The sequence below is a fragment of the Leiobunum rupestre genome, chromosome 10 (genome assembly GCF_980474605.1).
Source record: "Leiobunum rupestre chromosome 10, qqLeiRupe1.1.hap1, whole genome shotgun sequence".
Lineage (NCBI taxonomy): Eukaryota > Metazoa > Arthropoda > Arachnida > Opiliones > Sclerosomatidae > Leiobunum > Leiobunum rupestre.
In genome coordinates, this window is record NC_143393.1 from 10,962,104 (window position 1) to 10,982,745 (window position 20,642).

The 20,642-nt window shown below is 37.1% G+C and overlaps 1 protein-coding gene across 1 annotated transcript; it reads left to right on the forward strand.

The window, feature by feature from the left end:
- Positions 1 to 1,740: 1,740 nt before the first annotated feature.
- LOC149923650 (endothelin-converting enzyme 1-like) lies at positions 1,741 to 20,563 on the forward strand. The gene is made up of 20 exons (XM_090161033.1): positions 1,741 to 1,828; positions 2,582 to 2,667; positions 2,731 to 2,796; positions 2,870 to 3,031; positions 4,209 to 4,280; positions 4,344 to 4,561; positions 6,886 to 7,062; positions 7,124 to 7,156; positions 7,223 to 7,440; positions 8,267 to 8,453; positions 11,576 to 11,674; positions 11,734 to 11,918; positions 14,399 to 14,460; positions 15,907 to 15,961; positions 16,035 to 16,102; positions 18,122 to 18,240; positions 18,307 to 18,372; positions 19,357 to 19,452; positions 19,514 to 19,587; positions 19,649 to 20,563. The coding sequence occupies exons 1-20, from the start codon at positions 1,797 to 1,799 to the stop codon at positions 19,746 to 19,748; spliced, it is 2,175 nt and encodes a 724-aa protein (XP_090017159.1). The 5' UTR covers positions 1,741 to 1,796; the 3' UTR covers positions 19,749 to 20,563.
- Positions 20,564 to 20,642: the final 79 nt, after the last annotated feature.

Genomic DNA, 20,642 nt, shown 5'->3' on the forward strand with positions numbered 1-20,642 from the left:
TAACCTGAGAGGGTACGAATACGCCCCTTTTACTGGTTCCGATTCGAACCTTTAGAGGGTGCGAATGCGCACCTTTTACTGGTTCAGATTCGAACCTTTAGAGGGTGCGAATACTCACCTCTTATTGGGTTAGATTCGAACCTTTAGAGGGTGCGAATACGCCATATTGGAGGTGCGGATTCTAACCTGAGAGGGTACGAATACGCCCCTTTTACTGGTTCCGATTCGAACCTTTAGAGGGTGCGAATGCGCACCTTTTACTGGTTCAGATTCGAACCTTTAGACGGTGCGAATGCGCACCTTTTGGAGGTGAATTTTTATACCATTTGGGAAGGTTAAAATTTTAACCACTAAGAGATGGTTTATAGTAAAACCATAATAGGTTTAACCTGGGTTTCACGGATTTAAAACCTATTATGGTTCAAAATTGTAACATTTTCATTTACAGTGGTGCAGTGAGCTCTAACTTCACGATAAAATTGAACGTTTTCGAGTAGCTATGGTAAATTGTCTTGCATAAAACGCATACCATTTAGCCACGGTGGTAGAAAATAGGGCTCAACTAAATGTCCCACCAGATGTTAAGACTAAACTGCTGTTGGTCATATCATAAGTTAATAATGTACCTAACACGTGTTGCGTGAGGGATACTTTGGCTCCACTGATGATTGTTTTATAAATTGAGTATTTCATCACGGGAAAAATTGGACTCAACGGTTGTTAGTAGAATACTAGGGAACTGTAGGTCAAAACCTACTCTGTTCACATATCACTGACAAAAATGTCCATTCGCCGAGGAAAATCAGCTCAGTTTAAATTTTTTGACGGAGATATAAGTGGAAAGGTTGCCGCCCAACTATACTGGTACTTGTACCGAGATCATCTTCAAAAATGGTAAGTACCTATTTTGTTAAAATAATTAAGTAAAATAAAGGGTATATTGTGTGGTAAAGAACTAACTAGAATCCACCGTTTAAACTTTAATAGAAAATCTTATAGATAATTTCGAGTTCATAGAAAATAGATGGAGTTCCATAAACCTCTATACATTTTTATAGAAATTTTATAGAATATTTCGGTACGGACGTACCTGTTCCTCTAAGTCTTCTGGGACATCTTGCGCTCTCTTCCGAGCGTTAGCTGGTCGTACTTGTCCACTCTCTCTCTCTTAAGCGTCTATCTACAGGCTGCAACCCAAAGGACATACCCTAGAGTTTACCACTTATCGGAAACACCCTGTATATCGTAGCAGGTATTTCCTATCGTGAACAACTTTCCATTCTGTGTTAGAGTTTCGCTTGAGATAATCATCAGGCTAACCTTTCAGATGGCTATAGAAAAGGTTAAATTTAGTTAAGGCCACAAGTGTTTTAATGACAGCCTTTTAATTCAGTCTTTTAAAGTCTTAACTGAACCACTTAATAGCGTAAGATAAATTTCGCGGTGTTCTTTGTTTTAAATTTATATCAGGAACCAATCCTCTTTCCACGTTCTTCCAACGAACAAATAACTGATATGGGTTGCATTAGATAAATTAAAAAATATAACAATTCAAATATCTTTACCTGTTTAACGGAGCAGCTGTTATTGTCATATACTTGTATTCAAGGTAACTCCTTTCTGATAAAAGATATAGGACATATTGACGTGTACATGTGCCAATCATACTGATATAAATGTCTATAATCGCTTATCATTTTAGGTCAGTCGGAGAGTTATTCGTCATGCTAGATTGGATTAGCTACACGTTCGAATCGCTCTAAATAACATATTCCGTAAATATAGTTTCATTAAAAATGTCAAACTTAGCCAACTTGTCCAAATCTGGGTAAGCAACAATTGACTTCTACTATTTTTGTCGAGGGCAGCGCCGTAGCTAGGGCTGGGCGGCCGGGGCGGCCGCCCCGGGCGCCGTGCTTGCGATAGGGTATAGGGGCGCCAAAATTGGTCCATATTATTATATTAGGGGGCGCCAAAATTGCAGCTCGCCCCTGGCGCCATTTTCTCTAGCTACGGTCCTGGTCGAGGGGTCCGACATTTTAAAATTTTGCGTACGGATTTTTGAATATTGAGGTGATTTCAGAAATCAGAAAATGATTTTGAGATTTCAGAACACGATTTTCGTGTTTTTGGACTGATTTCAAAATTTCTCAAATGAGTTTTTTCAAGAGTGTCAATTCAATTTCCATTTATTAGATTTTTTAAATAGACCATACAAAAAAAAAGGAAAAGGGCTAAGTCAAAAAGATGACTTGTAAGCCCGACACTTATATTATTATAAATTCAAAAATTCAAACAATAAATTTATTAAAAAAAAATAAAAAAGAAAAACGATGTATAACAAATTTCCAATTTTCAATATTTTAAATTATGAATCAGAGTAATAACAAAATGGGTAAGGATTAAATTAGATTATTTAGTATTAGGGATTTTAGTTTACTTTTAAATAGATATTCTCTTGTTGTAATGTCAATGAATTCTACTGTGGAATTTAATAAGTGTATGCCATTATACATTAGGGACGAATGCAAGACCTCATGATTTTGTACTCAATTTGAAATATTCGTTCATTACCCTACAGATGGAAGAAAGTTGTATCCATTGTCTTTTTGGCAGCGTTGATCATCGGCCTTATAATTACTGTTATAATATTAGCAGCGAAACCGAGTAAGATTCCCGCAACGACTTTGATCGTTGTTCATTTTAAAAGAAAAACTATTTTTACTTTAGAAACAACGGAAACGCGTATAGTGGAGACAATCTCAATATGTCGAGATCATTTTTGTCGACGATCCGGTAAATTATAAACCTTTTTGACGTTACGTTCCACTTGATAGTAACTTTAACGTTGTTCTTACTGCCCGACTAGTTGATGATCTTCGGGCTATTATGGACACGACGATCGACCCTTGCCACGACTTTTACAATTACACTTGCGGTAATTTCAAGAAACGATTCCCAGCCAACGATAGTTTTCCTCAAACTACGTCGTTGACCCTTTTGCAATGGCGGATTTTTGAAAATCTCTCCAGTAAGCGAGTCCAAAGGTTTGCTCATTCCACGCCGCTAATTAGGACAATTCGTGAAGAGATAGAAATATCAATAATACAAAAACCTGTTCTTTGAACTGAAAAAACGGTGTTTAATTTTTAAATAGAGCTGCTATCAAGGGACAGATATTAAAATTATTATTTGATACTTACTTTACAAAGCAACAATCTCAATTCAATAATAAGATTATTTGATTATTTTTTAGTATTGCTGTGGAATTTTGATTTATTAGCCAAGAAAATTCCACATAAATTATCAGAGAAATAATAAAAAATCTTATTATTTAATTGTGATTGTCGCTCTGTCTCTCCCTCAAGCGCACATCCCCCACGCTTCCTTCCCCCACCAGCAACGGCCTTCCCACGTCTTGTAACTTTCCGGGTGTTAGCTTTCAGAGCCAAAAAATTAAGAACTTAATTGGTATTTAATGATTTACTAATTAAAACTAAATTTAATTGACTTGAAATATGGAAAAGGCGGATGATTGTAGTGTCAGGAATCCGATGGTGGCTTCAGAAATTGTCTTCGATGAGTAGTTATTTCTCTAGATGCACGGGATTAAATTACTAAGAATCCTGGAAATGATTTTACGCAGAAGGGTAAAAGCTGCAAAATCTAAAGGGGGCTTGGGGAAGGCAGAAATCGAGTCTAAAAATGAACAGAAAACCTATCGTTTTACTTTAAAAATGCAGGCGCGTTCTACGTCACAAGATGTCTCACTTGGCAGCTTTTGACGTCTAGAGCGCATTTCAGCCCACACCAAATGCCCCCCCCCCCCCCCCACAAAAAACCGGAAACCAATGATGGTGCATGAGCCTACTTTATTTTTCTATTATAAGTAACATAACAACCATAAGTATGACACTTCTTATTCTTCTAATGATAATTTTCTTATTCGACACCGACACTCTCATCTAGCTCCGACTTGGACTCGTAACAGCCCCGAGTAGTATATTATCGTCCATTTGTCCTTAGTATTAGTATTTTTAATCTTGAGCATATTCCGACACTAGTAGGCTTTGCTTGATTACGCAAAATAATCAGTTCGGTAAATAGTTTTTTGTTAATGGTCATACTTATTTTTATTGTGTTACTATAAACATTTTAAAGAACTTTGAGCTAGCCGGTCTAACCCCGTGACGTAACTTTTCCCGCAGATCTCTTAAAGGGTTTACCAAAGGGAAAAACAACGCGGGGAATCGCGGCTTTAATATACCATTCGTGTGTCGGTAAGTAATTATCACTTTGGTGGTGGGTCCCATTTCATTTTCTAAAAGACACCTTCATCGCAGCTGATTCCAAGAATGATCGAAAAGCCGATCTTCTACGCCTGGTTGATCAGTTCGACGGTTGGCCAATTCTCTCCGATCCCGTCGCAGGCGTCGCTAAAGAATCATTGTCTCATATTGTAGACTACACACTAAAGGCTCTAATAGCCTATAACGTTAAAATTATTTTCAATTTGCAAATTATTCCGGATTTCACCCAACGCGACAAATTTGTGTTGGCAGTAAGCACCGAACTCGTTAATAGGTGATTCCGAAAAAGATCGGTGGTCACATGATTTGGTTACTTTCTGTTGTATGGTTAAAGAATTTGAGCGCGCGCTTTATTTTTCATTTTCAACGCGCGTGCACAATCGCGCGAGCCACAATCTACTAATATATCAAGAGCGCGCGCCAATAAAATTAACTCTTTTGTACATGTATTTGTCGATATTATATTTCAGAATCACCTATTATCATATCTTCCGGGCGGATATTATATGTATACAATTGGAATGTCTAAGGGAGACTATGGTAACCCTGATGATTCTTATAAAAATGGGCGTGGTTTACCGAAAAATTTTCGTTCGTGACGTAAGGTATCTATGCTATTTCCTATATTTTTCTTCTAAACTCGGCTCCTAGAACTTGAACTTCACTTACCTTCTGTGCCCTTTTAAATACGGTATTTTTCGCGGAACTAGATCAGTTTCTAAGAATTTTATTGTGAGATAGGGGTTTCTTAAATTAATTTTTGATAAGTCTATTTTCCCAGTGAGTGTCCTTCATTTCCTTCTTAGGGGTGGTGGAGTGGTTAGCGCTTTCGCCTCGCAGCAGAGGAGGTGGGTTCGATCGCAATTTGTGGCACTGGGTGAAAACTTGAAGTTACTCCTTCTGCGTCGAGTTTGCAAGTTCTCTCCCCACTGATTACAGGAGTTTTCTTCCGAGTTAATCGGTTTCCCCTTTCCTTAAAATTGTAGAGGTTAACGGTAGTCAGGAATTCATACCTCTACTTCGAATGCTTACCGCGGCCGATTTTCGTCTCGATGTGGCTGACGGTTTTTTTGACGTAACTATAGCCGCGTTCACACTACGCACTTTGGAAACGTTTTGAAACGGTTTCGAAAGATCAAATTCAACATTTTCGGAGTCAACTGTAATAATAGCCATACGATTAATACATTCGACACCAAAATTTTACAATTTGATATTTCGAAACCACTTTAAAACGTTTCCAAAGTGTTTAGTGTGAACGCGGCTATTGTTAACTTAACAAACAACAACGTGAGAGGGCAGCACGTGCAGAGAGGATTTTTTCTCTCGTAGGCGGGGCCAAAACCATCAAAGTGATCTTAACATACGCGATACGGCAGGATAACATTCCAAGTAGAGGTATGGATTCCTGCGGTAATAGTTAGTGTAGGGAGCTGTTGGTTCGCGTGGCATGAAGGGCTTGCTAATGCTACCACCATCCTACGCATTGTAACCCGGGAACCTGTTTAAAGGCATTATAAGTCGCTAGGTGCCTAGCTGTTTATTATTATTAAATTTAGCGACGACAGCCAGACAATGAATTTGAAAATACTACGTGTGACGTAGTTTAAGTCCTGCCCATTTCTCCAGGGGGTTCAATGGATTCTTAGACATTCCAAGAGAACATATATACAGGGTGTCAACTAAAAAATGAACCAGAGCTAATATCTCAAAATATATTTTAGGTACGAGTTTGAAATTTTCAGGTTCGCATAGAGTGTGTAGGGGGAACACCTAGTATGAAAATGTCGATGACCTTGAACCATGTCTTCAAGGTCATCCAAAAATTATCTCGAGAACCGTAAGTGATAGAAAGTTGGTTCCAATTAGAAAAGTATTCCACGTCACGTTTTATGGTTAAATAGCTTTGACCCGATCGGATTTAACTAATAAGAAGCCGAGAAATATTTTACTAAAATCACAACTGGTCGTAAAAGGGAAATTTGCAAGAAAGCGCTAATAACTCGAAAACAAGTCGTGTTATTTCTCAAGGTCATTTTTTAATGTCCTTGAAGACATTGTCCAAAGCTACTTAGACGAGAATGTGGTGATTTTTCTCGACCTTGCAACGCGTTTTCAAGGTCATCCCATTTTACAAACATTAAAGACTACCGCAATGATGAGTTTGTCTAGCAATTTTCAATAATGTAACATGACTTGTTTTCGAGTTATTAGCCTTTCCTTACAATTTTCCCTTTTACAACCTTTGTGATTGTAGTAAAATATTTCTCGGATTCCTATTGGTCAAATCCGATCGCTTCAAAGCTATTTAGACATAAAACGTGACGTGGAATACTTTTCTAATTGGAACCAACTTTCTATCATTTACGGTTTTCGAGATAATTTTTGGATGACCTTGAAGACATGGTTCAAGGTCATCGACATTTTCATACTATGTGTTCCCCCTACACACTCTATGCGAACCTGAAAATTTCAAACTCGTACCTAAAATAGATTTTGAGATATTCGCTCTGGTTCATTTTTTAGTGCACACCCTGAATATACAGTTTCCTGATACAAGTTTCGTGATTTGTAGGTTTCGAAAAGCGACTTGATTTCGCAATACGTTAGGAAGCATTTTCCAAGCGAAAACAACTACGTCACCGTTAGAGGAATTGAGATTGTGGTGTGTTTATTAAATCCAAATTGCAAAACGTTAAAGAATTTAGAAAACGATATTACGGAAATGAACAAGTTGGATTCGGAGTTGGGGGTAACTAAATGACTACGCTTTTAACACTTACAACAGAACATTGATACTTTTCAATTATTAGGCTGTGTCGGAATCTTTCTGGTATTCCTCAAAGGTATACAACCTCGAACTGGCTTTACATTTCTTTCTTCGAAATTCTCAATTAGGTTTTATCTTTTAGAAAAAACGATTTAACTACCAGACTAGCGAAGACGAAGAAATTAAAATTTCGTTGAAGAAGTTGAACGAGTTGGCTCCATTAAACGAAACCAATTCTGATTGGGTGAATCTAGTGCGGTACATTTTGAACGACACAACTTTAGACGAAAATTATCAAGTCATAGCCGAACCCGATGTCATTAACCAAATATTCGAAATTTTCAGAAGAACAGACATTAGGTTGAAACGTGAATGTATTAGTGTTTGTCACGAATATCGAATTGTACCTTTACCCTTGCTACCATCTGGTATGAGGATGCCATTCTTCGTTTTACATAATATCTTAAAGCAATTGCCGGCTCTATCATTGCCACCTGTCAGGAATCCATGCCTCTACTTGGAATAGTTATCGCTGCAGATTTTCATCTCGATGTGGGTGACGGTTTTATTTACATTAACTTAAGTAACAAGAGGTATGGATTACTGTAGCTGTATTATGATAAAGCCCTTGCTATTAGAGATGGCAATGAATTTATCCGATTCTTCGAAAAAACGATGTTACTGGAGGTCGTTGTGCTATCTATTAATGGCAATGGAAGCTAAAATTCAAAATAACGATACGATAACGTCGTCAGAGAACCATTTACAATTATTATAATTAGACAACTTATACTCTAGTTAGTGGACTCGAACCTAAATTGTATATCCCATATAAAATATATTGTTAAAAATTACTATAATTTAAGTTATTCACAAATTTATAGACGAACCAATCAACGCGAGGGGTACTTTTATGTCCCGCCTTTTAGGTCAAAATTTAGCTTAATCATCTTGTTTTGATTTCGACGATAGCGACATCTGTTGAAAAAAGAGCTAGTTCACGTAAATTTAATAAATTTCGAGCTAAGCCTTGGCGATAAAAACAGTCACGTTTCAAAACCTTGTCCATTAAAACACTTTTTGAGCACTATTCGATATTCGTGGTATAATTAATAACTTCGTGGTTTTAGTTAAAACGAAGTAGCAAACTGTTTGAGTTCTTACGGTTATTTTGCCTTTATTTAAGAGTGATTAAGAACTGGTTCATTATGCAACTTATCCACCAATTGGGATCCAGGTTTAGCGGTTTGTTTCATGCGGATGGTACCAATAATGAAATACGTTGCGCCGAAGAAGTAAATAAGTTGATGCCTTACGCCGCCGCTGAAATCTACAACATGTACTGGTCGCAAACACCGGCCAAAAAGCAAAAAGTAAGGCCTTGCCAATTCATTTTGTTTTCACTATTACCAGGGTTAGTCAACTTTAGCAGGTTGCCCTACGGAAACATTTTAATATAACCAAGTGGCATATTATCTTTAAGGCTGAGTAGGCTGAAGCTTAGTGCCCACGAAGAGATGGTGCCGGCATACCAAGAGTAGGGGTCCATGCCTCACAAGGGGGATAGGGATGTCTGGGGGGCCAAAGAACCTCGAAGCCTATGGTACTTACCATGGGATAATCATAGATACCTATGTGAAATAGCATAGATACCTACATGAAATAGGATAGATACCTATATGAAATAGCATAGACACCTATATTAAATAGCATAGACACCTATATTAAATAGCATAGACTACTATATGAAATAGCAAAGATACCTATATGAAATAGCATAGATACCTATATGAAATAGCATAGATACCTATATTAAATAGCATAGATACCTATATTAAATAGCATAGATACCTATATTAAATAGCATAGATACCTTCCGCTGTGCGCGGGCCCGTGAGAAGAGCACGGAAGAGACGGTTAGCAGAAGTCAAATATTTTTTGGATGCGCTACGTAATAGTGCCATCTATCGGTCACCAAAATTAGTATTTGGAAAAAAAGAACTCTGTAGCTTAGGCCTAATAATGTCGATAGCCCTATTGTAACGTGGAGTTGAAGTCACGTGTCATTGTTTTTGCTTTTGGTGGAAAGATAGCGCTATAACGTTGCGCATCCAGAAAATACGCGTTGTCTGCTAGTTGTCGCTTTCGTATCAGTGTTGGAAATAAGCTTTATAAAAGTACTGGTCAATGTGACCACTATACCCCCTACTTAAAAAATAAATTAACTGGTCATGCCCCCCCCCCTTTTCTGCCCCCCTCACTGCCCCCTTTTATTAACCACAGAACGAATTAGACAAACTTAAAAGCATTCTTTTAGAAATCTTATGACATTTTATCTTTAATTTTGATAATTAAAATCGTTCGTAATTTCAAAATGTTTTTATTTTATTTGGAACCGTGTCAATAAAATTAAAATGGTTTTGTGAACTTTTGCCACTTGTTATTAAAGTTTCTCGCCTCACGGATAAAAAACATTTGATAGATTAATGAAAACAATTTGGTTCAAGGAAGAATATTGTTTGCCAGATTTAGGGCTGTGTCCGGTTTTTGGGGTAGTTTTTTTGGGAGCCCATATCTCTGAAACGAATCACTTTAGGACCCATGTTTATTCGACATTTTTTACTCATAGAGACCCATAGAATGAATATAGAAAGGTTCGGTACTCTTTCCCGTAACACCCTGTATACAGGAACGCTATACAGTGTTCCAATAAAGAGCCGCTAGAGACTACACAAAGAGGTCTAGGTAAGTCGTAAGGGACTTCCTGAATTGTTTGGGACTAGGCACGACTTTGAGAAAGTCAGGGAGAGAGTTCCAGTCGCGGAGAGAAGACGGGAGAAAGGAATGTTTGCGGACGGAGAGGCGAAGGCCAGGGAGGATGAACGAAACTGCATAAAGAAATTGCAATGGCGGTGAGAAACTGAGAGCGTAACGCTTTTATCATTTTCTCTTTTCGGTATAGAATTATACTTTTAATTAAAAATAAACTGGCCATTATGACCAGTGAACCCCCCAGATTATATTTAATTTACTGGTCATAGCCCAAAATAAACTGGTCTTGGACCGACGCCACCGCCTTATTTCCAACACTGTTTCGTATCAGTCCCTCGTAGATTTGTCGATCTACATTATTTCATATATCTATGGGGATAATACGGCATTGATGGAGCCCTAAGTCAGACTTGCTATCCCTAAATTCCCCTTTTTGCGTCATTGCACGAAAGTGCCATCTAGGTTATATACGATCGTCTTACTTTTAAGGTTAATATTTATTTATTTTCTAAGTTATAAAAGTAAACACATTTTATTAAATTATTTTCGTAATTAATCGACTGAATAATTTTTTTACGAATTTTTATTTATCTGCAATTGGCGACCGAAACGAGTCTAGGTGGCGTAACGGTGCTAGCTTCTCCGAGCTAGCACCTAAGATCTAACGTCTGCTACAGACAAATTAAAAAGTCATAAGAACTTTTTTTCTTAGATAAACTTATCAAAATATAAACATATAAGCAAACGATGCAAAAATTATATTAAAATGCAAATATCATTATTTATAAAGTCAAATTTACGAATAACGATGAGAAAAAACTAATAGCGTCTGCTTTAGCCGCTATACCTATTTAGGTTTCAATGGCAAAACAAAGGGGGCGTAGCGATAGGTTTCGGTCGCTAATAGATGAAGCTTGTAACAAATCAACATAGGATCTCCTTGTTTTACCCAGTTGTGGAAGGCTGAGTTATTGGTATTCCCTCGTAATCAAACCTGCTAAACATTGAATAACCCTGCTATTACCGTAGACCAACAAGTAAGGGACGGCACCCTCAATGTTAAACCCGCTCGTCCTCTGGTGGCAGAGGTTTCAAATATATCTACTCTTGCGTGTACGTGATCTGCTCTGAGGTCTTGAAGATTTATCTCGTAAATTTGTTTGAGTAGAACAGTTTCAGAATGCCACCACCACAGCACTTAACCAACATTGGTCCCTATTGGGTGTACTATAACGTTATTTGTGGGTTTAACGATATGTAACATAATCACTCATATGTATGCCAAAAAGATGTTTTCTTTAATGCAACCTTGATCGCGAGATATGACGAAACTTACGTCACTTCCGACTCCGTGACGAAAACCAAGTCATCAACATAATAGAGTGTTGTCGTCTGATACGATTTTGAAAACTTGTAACGTCACAGCTGTAGTGTTAATAGTGGCCGCCATGACAGTTACCGTTTTTTATCAATAGGCAAATTACAATGGTGACGTCGCAGGGTTTCAGACGACAACACTCTATAGATTATACGCAGAATCACGATCACGATTTTTTTTACCATCGTTACCTTTTCAAAATCACAAGGAATAGATTAATTATCCATTTACGATCCACTAATTTTATGTCCCGTGCGAAAGTTTTTCTATGGAAATATTATACATACTTACAATTGGTTATGTTACATATGGTCTAAGCTACGACTTTTTTTTTAAATTACTTAGGTTCAGAAAATGTTTGTCGAAATTAGGAAACGAATTTACTCGTTGATTGACAGCAGTTCTTGGTTAGATCATGACGGGAGAGCTATAATGATGAATAAAGTAATAAAATTTTTCATTTTAATCTCCTTTCGCGATTATTCATGACGAAATGTTATTAGTTGGAGAACTTGGTTTCATTCGTGGCTTACCCCGATTGGATTTTGGACCAGGCCTCTTTGTCCAAATACTACGAAATCGAAATCGACGATAAATCCTCCTACATCGAAGTCAGTAGCCAATTACTGAGTTTGGATTGGCCCAGGGAAATCAAACAATTAAAGAATAAACTAGACAGGGGTACCTAGTAAGTGGTTAAAAACTTCACGATTGGATGCTTGCTCGTAGCGTTGTAGGTGTATCAGATTTGTAGCCCGGTGTACGGCAAACCGAGTGCACGCCACCGGAGGTCCTCATCATAATGCCCTAGGCCAGCGTCCACAGCCCGGACAGGTGACAGAACAGCGAAGGCAGCGAGAGAACCCTACCGCTGACGGTCCCACCTCCCGCGCGAGCCACTCAACCCAGCAGAAGGTGCAACAGTGGGACGATCAACCCCTCCCTTCGCACATAGCAGTGGGAATAAGAGCGGATGCTATAGCAACTCCAACCTACGTAGGTAGAGAGCCATACCCTTCAGAAAGAGCTCCTAAAGGGGAATGACGGGCACACAGCGGCCCAAGTAACCCCGGTAAAGCCACCAGTTATTGCGCAGCCTAGCGCCACCGATCCAACGCCACCGTCGCCAATATTTTCCCTAACTCCGCCAACGCCAACGTCGCCACCGATACATTTTGATCCCGTCGCCTAATTTGTTTTTGAGATTTTCTACGTAACTTAATTTTTTTTTTCTTCAGCAACATTTATAATTTTTTTTCCTAATTTTCAAAAGGGGGGGTACACTTTTGCCTCTTCGGGCCACCGCCCACGATAGTTCGGCGCTGGACCCTCCCTACCAGAGTTGCAACAACTCAAATATCCAATTGTATAGTACAAGTGACAGAAAACAAAACATTGTATGAATGCCTTGTTTTTAATTTCCACTAGTCAGCGTATGGTTAGGTATATTTACGCGACGGTTTTGGTTATTGTTTAAAACATTTTGAACTAACTTGTTGTAGTTTTTTCCGTCTTAGAAAACCTAAACATAACGTGGCAATTTAAAAATATCCTTAAATTATAGACGCATTCACATATTGCCTACAGGGAAATATGCAAAAAGGAGCGAAATCCACCCGAGGTACCTTCCTATTTAATAATGTTTGAGGTAGATGGCGACACTATAAAGTTTATGAAAAATGAACTTTTTTAAAAAGTTATTATTTAATTACTAAATTATATCACTTTAAATTCTTATTAAAAATATATAATTTTTGTAATGTAAATTAACAATTAATTTTAACAGTAGTTAACACTCTCCGCCATAGATGGCACTATAATACAATTTTAAACTATCCAATCAGGGAAGAGAATTTTGTATTTTAAATCTCGACAAAACCGTTCTCCACTAAAAACTGGAAACTTTCAACCAATCGTTGAAAATCAAAATTATGACGTCATGTTGCTATCAAAGTGCCATCTACTAACAAATAACGCCATCACCACGTTACCTCGGATGAATTTTACCCCATTAAAGTCATCTTTTCCTGTTAAAAATTGTAAATCGATCTACAATAGAATAAAAATTATAACACAAACAATACGGGAATTTACAGAATTTTCTTCTCAGAAATTTGTTAATTTGTTAAAAAACTAACTGTTTATTTTTTAAGATCACGATATTCATTTATAAGCTTAGTTAATAAATGAGATACAAACTTTACACGACGGGAGTCGAGACGTGGTGTTTTTATGCAGACTTAACTCGTAGAAATGATAAAATGCACACTCAATCCGGGATCTAAAAGTTTTGAAAAGTATTTTTTCTTATAAGTTTGTGGTGCGGGCCCCAAGGCAGTTGCCTCGCTCATATGTGCCTTAAAACGGCATTGCATCGCGCCGCCGTCGGGTGCTTTTCGCGAAACGCCGCTGCCGACCCAATTCAAATCGGCGCTATGCTGACAAGGAGACATCCCGAAGTGTAACCCACCGATTTTGGTCATACTCGGTTGATTGGTAGACCTTCATGTATCATGAAAAATCCTAAAGGGAATTTATTCAATGGGCAACAAAATGATTTTGACAACACAAAATATTAAATTTTCCCATTGAAAATAACATGGGATTTTGACCTCAAATTGATCAAAAGTTGATCAATTTTGATGTTTTTTTTATTAATTTTTACCTATTTTTTAAATTTTAGGCATTTTCGAAATTATTAAATTTGTTAAAATTTTTCATAGGGGGGTCCTAGGAATCGGTCAGAATCCCATGTTATTTTCAATGGGAAAATTTCCATTTGTTGTTGTCAAAAACATTTTTCGTTGCCATGGCAAAACGGTTGCCCATTGAATAAATTCCCTTTACGATTTTTCAAGTTACACAAAGGTCTACCAATCCCCCGAGTTTGAACAAAATCGGTGGGTTACACTTCGGGATGTCTCCTTGTGAGTGCTCTAGTCCCTAAGCCCCGCCTTGAAACGGCCACCATAACATTATTCACGTCACAGATCACGAGGCAAAACCCCACACGTTCCCGCGAAATAATTACGTGAGCACCATGGGCGTCTATATGTCATCGCCGACCTTTACACGCTACGATGGCAACGAACACAAGCCACGCCCACGAGCAAGCTACGAATTTGCGCTATTGGTGTGTTATAGTTGTTCATTCTTTTCTAATTATAGTTGGATTAATGCTGACTTGCTTCAAAGCAACGCTTGGTATAGCCCTCTGACGAATTCTTTAAGTTAGTCTGAACCAAGAACGTCACGTATTCGGGTTGGCAGAGAACATACGGCTCGTGATTCCTGGAAGAAAAACCACGCCCATCCACCTTTCGCCGTATAATCTTTCCCAAGTCAGGGCAGTAGACACTCTAGTACGATAGAGGTCTATCTATCCATGGACCAAGAATCTAATGGGACTCACTGTTCAGGCTTTAAAAAGCACGTGTGGATACTTGGAATAAAGTATAGTAGCACCTCGTAGGTTTGGCCATCCATGGCTACCATTTTGGTCGCAAATTCTTTTACTATAGGAAAGAGCATGGGTGACGTACTAGGACATAACTATAGGAAAATTACCGGTATTTTTAGTTCTATGTGGACAAACTTGGCGTCGCTGAAGTTGATTTCCGGCGTAATTTCGTAGAAAAGCTAGAGCGACCACGTTCAATTTTGACAAAATGGCGCCGTTGTTGTCGGTTAAATATTGAGGCTGAGTCAGTTTTGAACCGTTTACTTTTGAAATTGGTTCTTTTAAAGTTTAAGTAATGGTAATTAACCATTGTGCTAAGTAAAAATAACCAGAAAGTCACGCATGGCTGAGGTTTTTTAATCAAATTCACTGGAATCATGGACACTGTATCTCTAACCGGAAAAAGTAATTTTCATAGGATTAATTTCCCGCCGCTAACAGCGGATGGCACCACCGACCAATGATAATGTTCTCAATTTTGAAATATTTGTTTCGCGGAAGGCAGATTGAAACTGTAATTCTAGCGGTACTATTCCCAATTCAATGGTACTGTCGCCTAAGCCCCGACCAGCGTTGTCAGTTCCTGTAACTCAAATTATCGTACCAGATCCAAAAAATATCGATTTCAGTAAAATAATATCGTACACCTGAAAACTGGCGGTAAATTTGTATGAAATGTTGACGTTAAAATTTGTGAAATCAAATTTTTTTAATAACATTTAGGCTAAAGCTCGACCAATTGAAAACTTATCATAAAAAGTCAAAGTTTTAACTAGTTTTCAGCCAATTTAAATATTTCATCGTACCTTATCGCAAGCTAAATTATCGAAAAATGCCTACTATATAGTACGCCATTGAAAATATCGTACGTCCCACAAGTTAGCTCGAAATTATCGACGAGTACGATAATTGTAGTACGTCTGGCAACGCTGCCCCGACTAAGCCTTTCGTAGTGATAGTTGAACAGAATTCTTGAGGCGCTTCAAAGCGGCTGGCGTACCTCAGTAAGCCTTCCGATTTAGGCCACGTCTACACTGTCAAAATATCGGAAACAGTGAGTCCCCTTAGATTCTTGGTCCATGATATCTCCGTGAAGGCGGATAACATCCTCCGAAAAACAGAGGCCACATATTCTCTGTTAACCCGACTTGTCGAAACTTATTTCAAACTGGAAAGAAATCACGATTGGTATAATATTGTTTCAATTTGTCAATAGCCATTCCAATTGGAATATTGGACTACCCTTTCATATCTGACGTCTACCAACCGAGGTAGCTAAGTAATAATTCAATCTTGAACAGTTTCAAACCCTTCCAAATCGAAATATCTTTTTCTTTTTCTCAGTTCGCTCATTTTTGGAATGTTGGGTCACATTGTAGGCCACGAAATTTTTCACGCTTTAGACCACAAAGGTAAGAAATGGAGAAATGGTAGTGAGTCAAGCTGTATGACAAATTTTCTTGTATTACTTAACCGGCCCTAAATGGGTTAGAGTGTGCAATAACTGGTGGCTTTACAGGGGAGTCGGGGTCCGGCTCTTGTAACCCATAAGGGCGGGGCAAAGAATTTAGACCCCAGGAATGGAAACTGCAGCTCTATCTAGAAACTGAGTTTCGGCTCAGGCTAACGGAGATGGTCCAGGCTAACTGGCTGCCTCGAAGGATTGGGTAGCCTGCTGTGGGGCGGCGGGTCTCCGTATGAGGCGCAGTGGTCCCGTTTCCCGGCCTTTTGGAGCCCACCTTGATCTCCGGTGCCAGCTGTGCCGGGTTATGCGGACAGCTGTGTGCCTGTCGTTCCCCTTTAGACACTCTTTCTGAAGGGTATGACTCTCTACCTACAGCATCCGCTCTGATTCCCACTGCTGTGTGCGAAGTGAGGGGTTGGTCGTCCCATTGTTGCACCTCCTGCTGGTTTGAGCGGTGAGACCATCAGTAGTAGGGTACTATTACCTATGCTGGATTTGTCACCTGTCCGGGCTTGAGGACGCTGGCGTAGGGCAATATGATGATAGACCTCCGGTGGTGTGGTTTTATTCTTACCGGTACACCGGTCTATAAATTCTGACACATGCATTACTTACCCGGTACGTATTTACTTACGGTACCGGGGTATACCAATGTTTAGAGTGTATGTATTACTTACCATTACCAAAAGTCAAAATTTAAGCCAGAGATTCCAACAGTAGTACGGTTTCGCCCTTTTGGGGCTCATCAGTACTGTGTAGGAACTTCGGCTTTACTCGGAAATCTGCTGATATCAGTAAAACTAATATACAATCAGGGTGGCCTATAACATTACATTACATTTAATTATACTACATTAGATTACATTTAATTATATTACATTATATTACATTACATTACATTACATTTAATTATATTACATTATATTACATTACATTACATTTAATTATATTACATTATATTACATTACATTTAATTATATTACATTATATTACATTACATTTAATTATATTACATTATATTACATTACATTTAATTATATTACATTATATTACATTACATTTAATTATATTACATTATATTACATTACATTTAATTATATTACATTACATTTAATTATATTACATTATATTACATTACATTTAATTATATTACATTATATTACATTACATTTAATTATATTACATTATATTACATTACATTTAATTATATTACATTATATTACATTACATTTAATTATATTACATTACATAATATTAGATTACATTTAATTATATTACATTACATAATATTAGATTACATTTAATTATATTACATTACATAATATTAGATTACATTTAATTATATTACATTTAATTATATTACATTATATTACATTACATTTAATTATATTACATTATATTACATTACATTTAATTATATTACATTATATTACATTACATTTAATTATATTACATTATATTACATTATATTACATTATATTACATTACATTTAATTATATTACATTATATTACATTATATTACATTACATTTAATTATATTACATTATATTACATTATATTACATTACATTTAATTATATTACATTATATTATATTACATTACATTTAATTATATTACATTATATTACATTACATTTAATTATATTACATTATATTACATTACATTTAATTATATTACATTATATTGCATTACATTTAATTATATTACATTATATTACATTACATTTAATTATATTACATTATATTACATTACATTTAATTATATTACATTATATTACATTACATTTAATTATATTACATTATATTACATTACATTTAATTATATTACATTATATTACATTATATTATATTACATTATGTTACATTATATTACATTATATTATATTACATTATATTTCATTATATTATGTTACATTATATTACATTATATTATATTTCATTATATTATATTTAATATTTGTTAAAGGTATTATGTTTGACGAGCACGGTCAAATGAGAAGAGTCGAGCATCCGTTTAGTGAATCCGTGACCAATAGTTACAACGATAGACTCGACTGTTTGATCAATCAGTATAAAGAAATGGAAGTGAGCATAAGACCTAAATTTGTATTTGTACTAACGGAGTCAGTATATTTTTATTTCATTATTTAGTCAAATGGTGTCCTCACCATTAGTGAAGACTTCCCGGACAACGCCGCTATGGAGACTGTTTTTGGGGTACTGCTTTTAATAGTATGTGTCTGGAAGTAGGCTGCAAAAAGCAGCAGGAAAATGCGACCATTCAGGTTTGGGTTCGTGAGATAGGTAAAAAAGGACTATGTAAACAAATCGAGGTAACCAGCGTTAAAAAAGTAAACTTAAACAGTATTTAAAGTCCCTGCTGCTTGGTTTTGCGCTTGTTGCAGCCTACTTCAAGGCGCTAGTATGCCACACTTTGAAGCTCTCTGGCGCTCTTTTAACTAATGGTAGGAAAATGGGAATAAAACAGGCATACTTCTCAACTTACCCCCTACAACTCCTTAACAATTTTGCATAAACTTTTGAAACACCCTGTATGGAATGCCTAAGTATTTATGGGCACCGTACTGCAAAAGCGCGAAGCGAACCAGTTTTTTTCGCATGAATTTTCATGGGGACGAGAGTTGCCGCTAGCTGACGATGGTGGCGTTGGGGTAGTCGCGACACTAGCCTAACAACACCGCCTATCTTCATTCCAGTCCAGGTGTAAATGGTCTTAGCTGTAAACCAGTCTCGTTTCTTTGAAAATCATCAGGGCCTTAGACATTCCAAGGATCCTATATGTTAGAAGGATATGAGGCGAGGGACGAAAAATGGCAGCGCCGTCAGTGGGTCAGGCGCGATAGAGAATCCGTCTTTAGATTCCGTCAAGGACAAAACACGGAGGAAGCACCGCCAAAATTTGTCCTTGAGGGAATAGAAACAAGACGTCCCACGTTTAGAGGTTCTCTTAATATCGACGGCGCTGCCGGCGTTTTGAAAACACGGGCTGGCCGGAGGGCTACCTATCCTTCTAACATATAGGATCCTTAGACATTCCAAGCTATGTTGTACTTCCGTCGTTCTATTTTTCCTTCCTAAAAATCAATAAATAACGTAAACGGTATTGGGTAAATGATACTTATCTCGTCAGATATATTTTATGTACTTCTGATTTAGCCTAATTTTCGTTAATGGTTTCAGACGTATCTCGGTCTCGAATCTAATCTGTTCTTTGACGATTACTTGTACAATTTTAATCAAACTCCTTCCAAGCAATTTTTCTTGGCTTACGCTTCGGTAAGTCAAGCCGCGTTGCTAAAAATAATTTTGATACCATTCAATGACGCGAATATTTCAGACGTGGTGTTCTGAAATACTAGACGAATACTTGGATATCTTTAAGAATGACGTTCATTCTTTGGGTCGTTATAGGTAAACGTTTTTGAGATATTTAATAATTCAGGTATCAATAAAAATAATAATTAAATAATAGAGTGATGGTCCCGCTCAAAAACTCTCCCGCGTTCTCCGAAGTGTTTCAATGTCCTAGAGGATCGCCAATGAATCCCGATCACAAATGTCGTATATTCTGATTGTCTATTTCAAGAAACCGAAACCCATTCGACAAGTGAGATTTCAGGGGAGTAACGCCAAAAGTGACATAATTACCAAAAGTGTGACAATCCCTGTACTTTCGTATGCTAAAGGTTTAATGAATGCTCGACTTGAGATCGACCACATAAAAGACTATTTATTGTCGCCGTTCTGGATCTTTTTTTTAGTCTATGGTATTATATCGTAGGTAGATGGCGATAGCATCTCCACAGAATGACGAAAAATCAAAAAGTACACTAACTTTGACCAGTGCTACTTAGTTCCTCCGTTCCTCACTATGAGGCGTTATTTGTTGGTTTTAACTTCCTTCCCTCCCCAAGGCATACTTTCCCTTCTCGTCTCCCAACTTGTATTTCGCTCGTAACATTCATTGCGAAATAGGTCCGATTGACACACTTTTGGTAATTATGTCACTTTTGGTAACGCCATTAAAGGGCCGATTTTTAGATACCCGAAGTCGTACCAGATGGCGCCAACGTAGAATTGTGAAATTATCTACATTGTCGCCATCTAGTTCAAATGAAAGCATTTAATTCGAACCTCTAATGATATAGCTGCAAATATTGGTTTTCTTGTAAGCAATTTATGAGTCAGTTTATTCAGCTATTAACGTATTAACCGTATTTTAACTTATCTAATACCTCTTAAAAATTTGCATTTTTCTTTCTATTTATGTTGAATCTTTCCTGAATTGAACTTTTGATAAGTATTTCTACATGAAATGTATTTTTTTTTTGTAATACGCAGAAAGGTTTAAATTTCCGTCATCTAGGATTAAAAAAAGCGTTAATATCGAAACTCTAATGGCTTCGTTGTAAGAAATTTGTATACCATAATAATCTGAAATTTTTTGGTTCGTAACACTTAATTTT

Bases quoted from the DNA above. Each gene is read 5' to 3' on its own strand.
- LOC149923650 (XM_090161033.1), top strand. From the start codon at position 1,797: ATGTCAAACTTAGCCAACTTGTCCAAATCTGG. The intron at 2,668-2,730 runs GTAAGATTCCCG...TTTTTACTTTAG, and splicing joins AATATTAGCAGCGAAACCGA to AAACAACGGAAACGCGTATA. The intron at 7,063-7,123 runs GTAACTAAATGA...TTCAATTATTAG, and splicing joins AGTTGGATTCGGAGTTGGGG to GCTGTGTCGGAATCTTTCTG.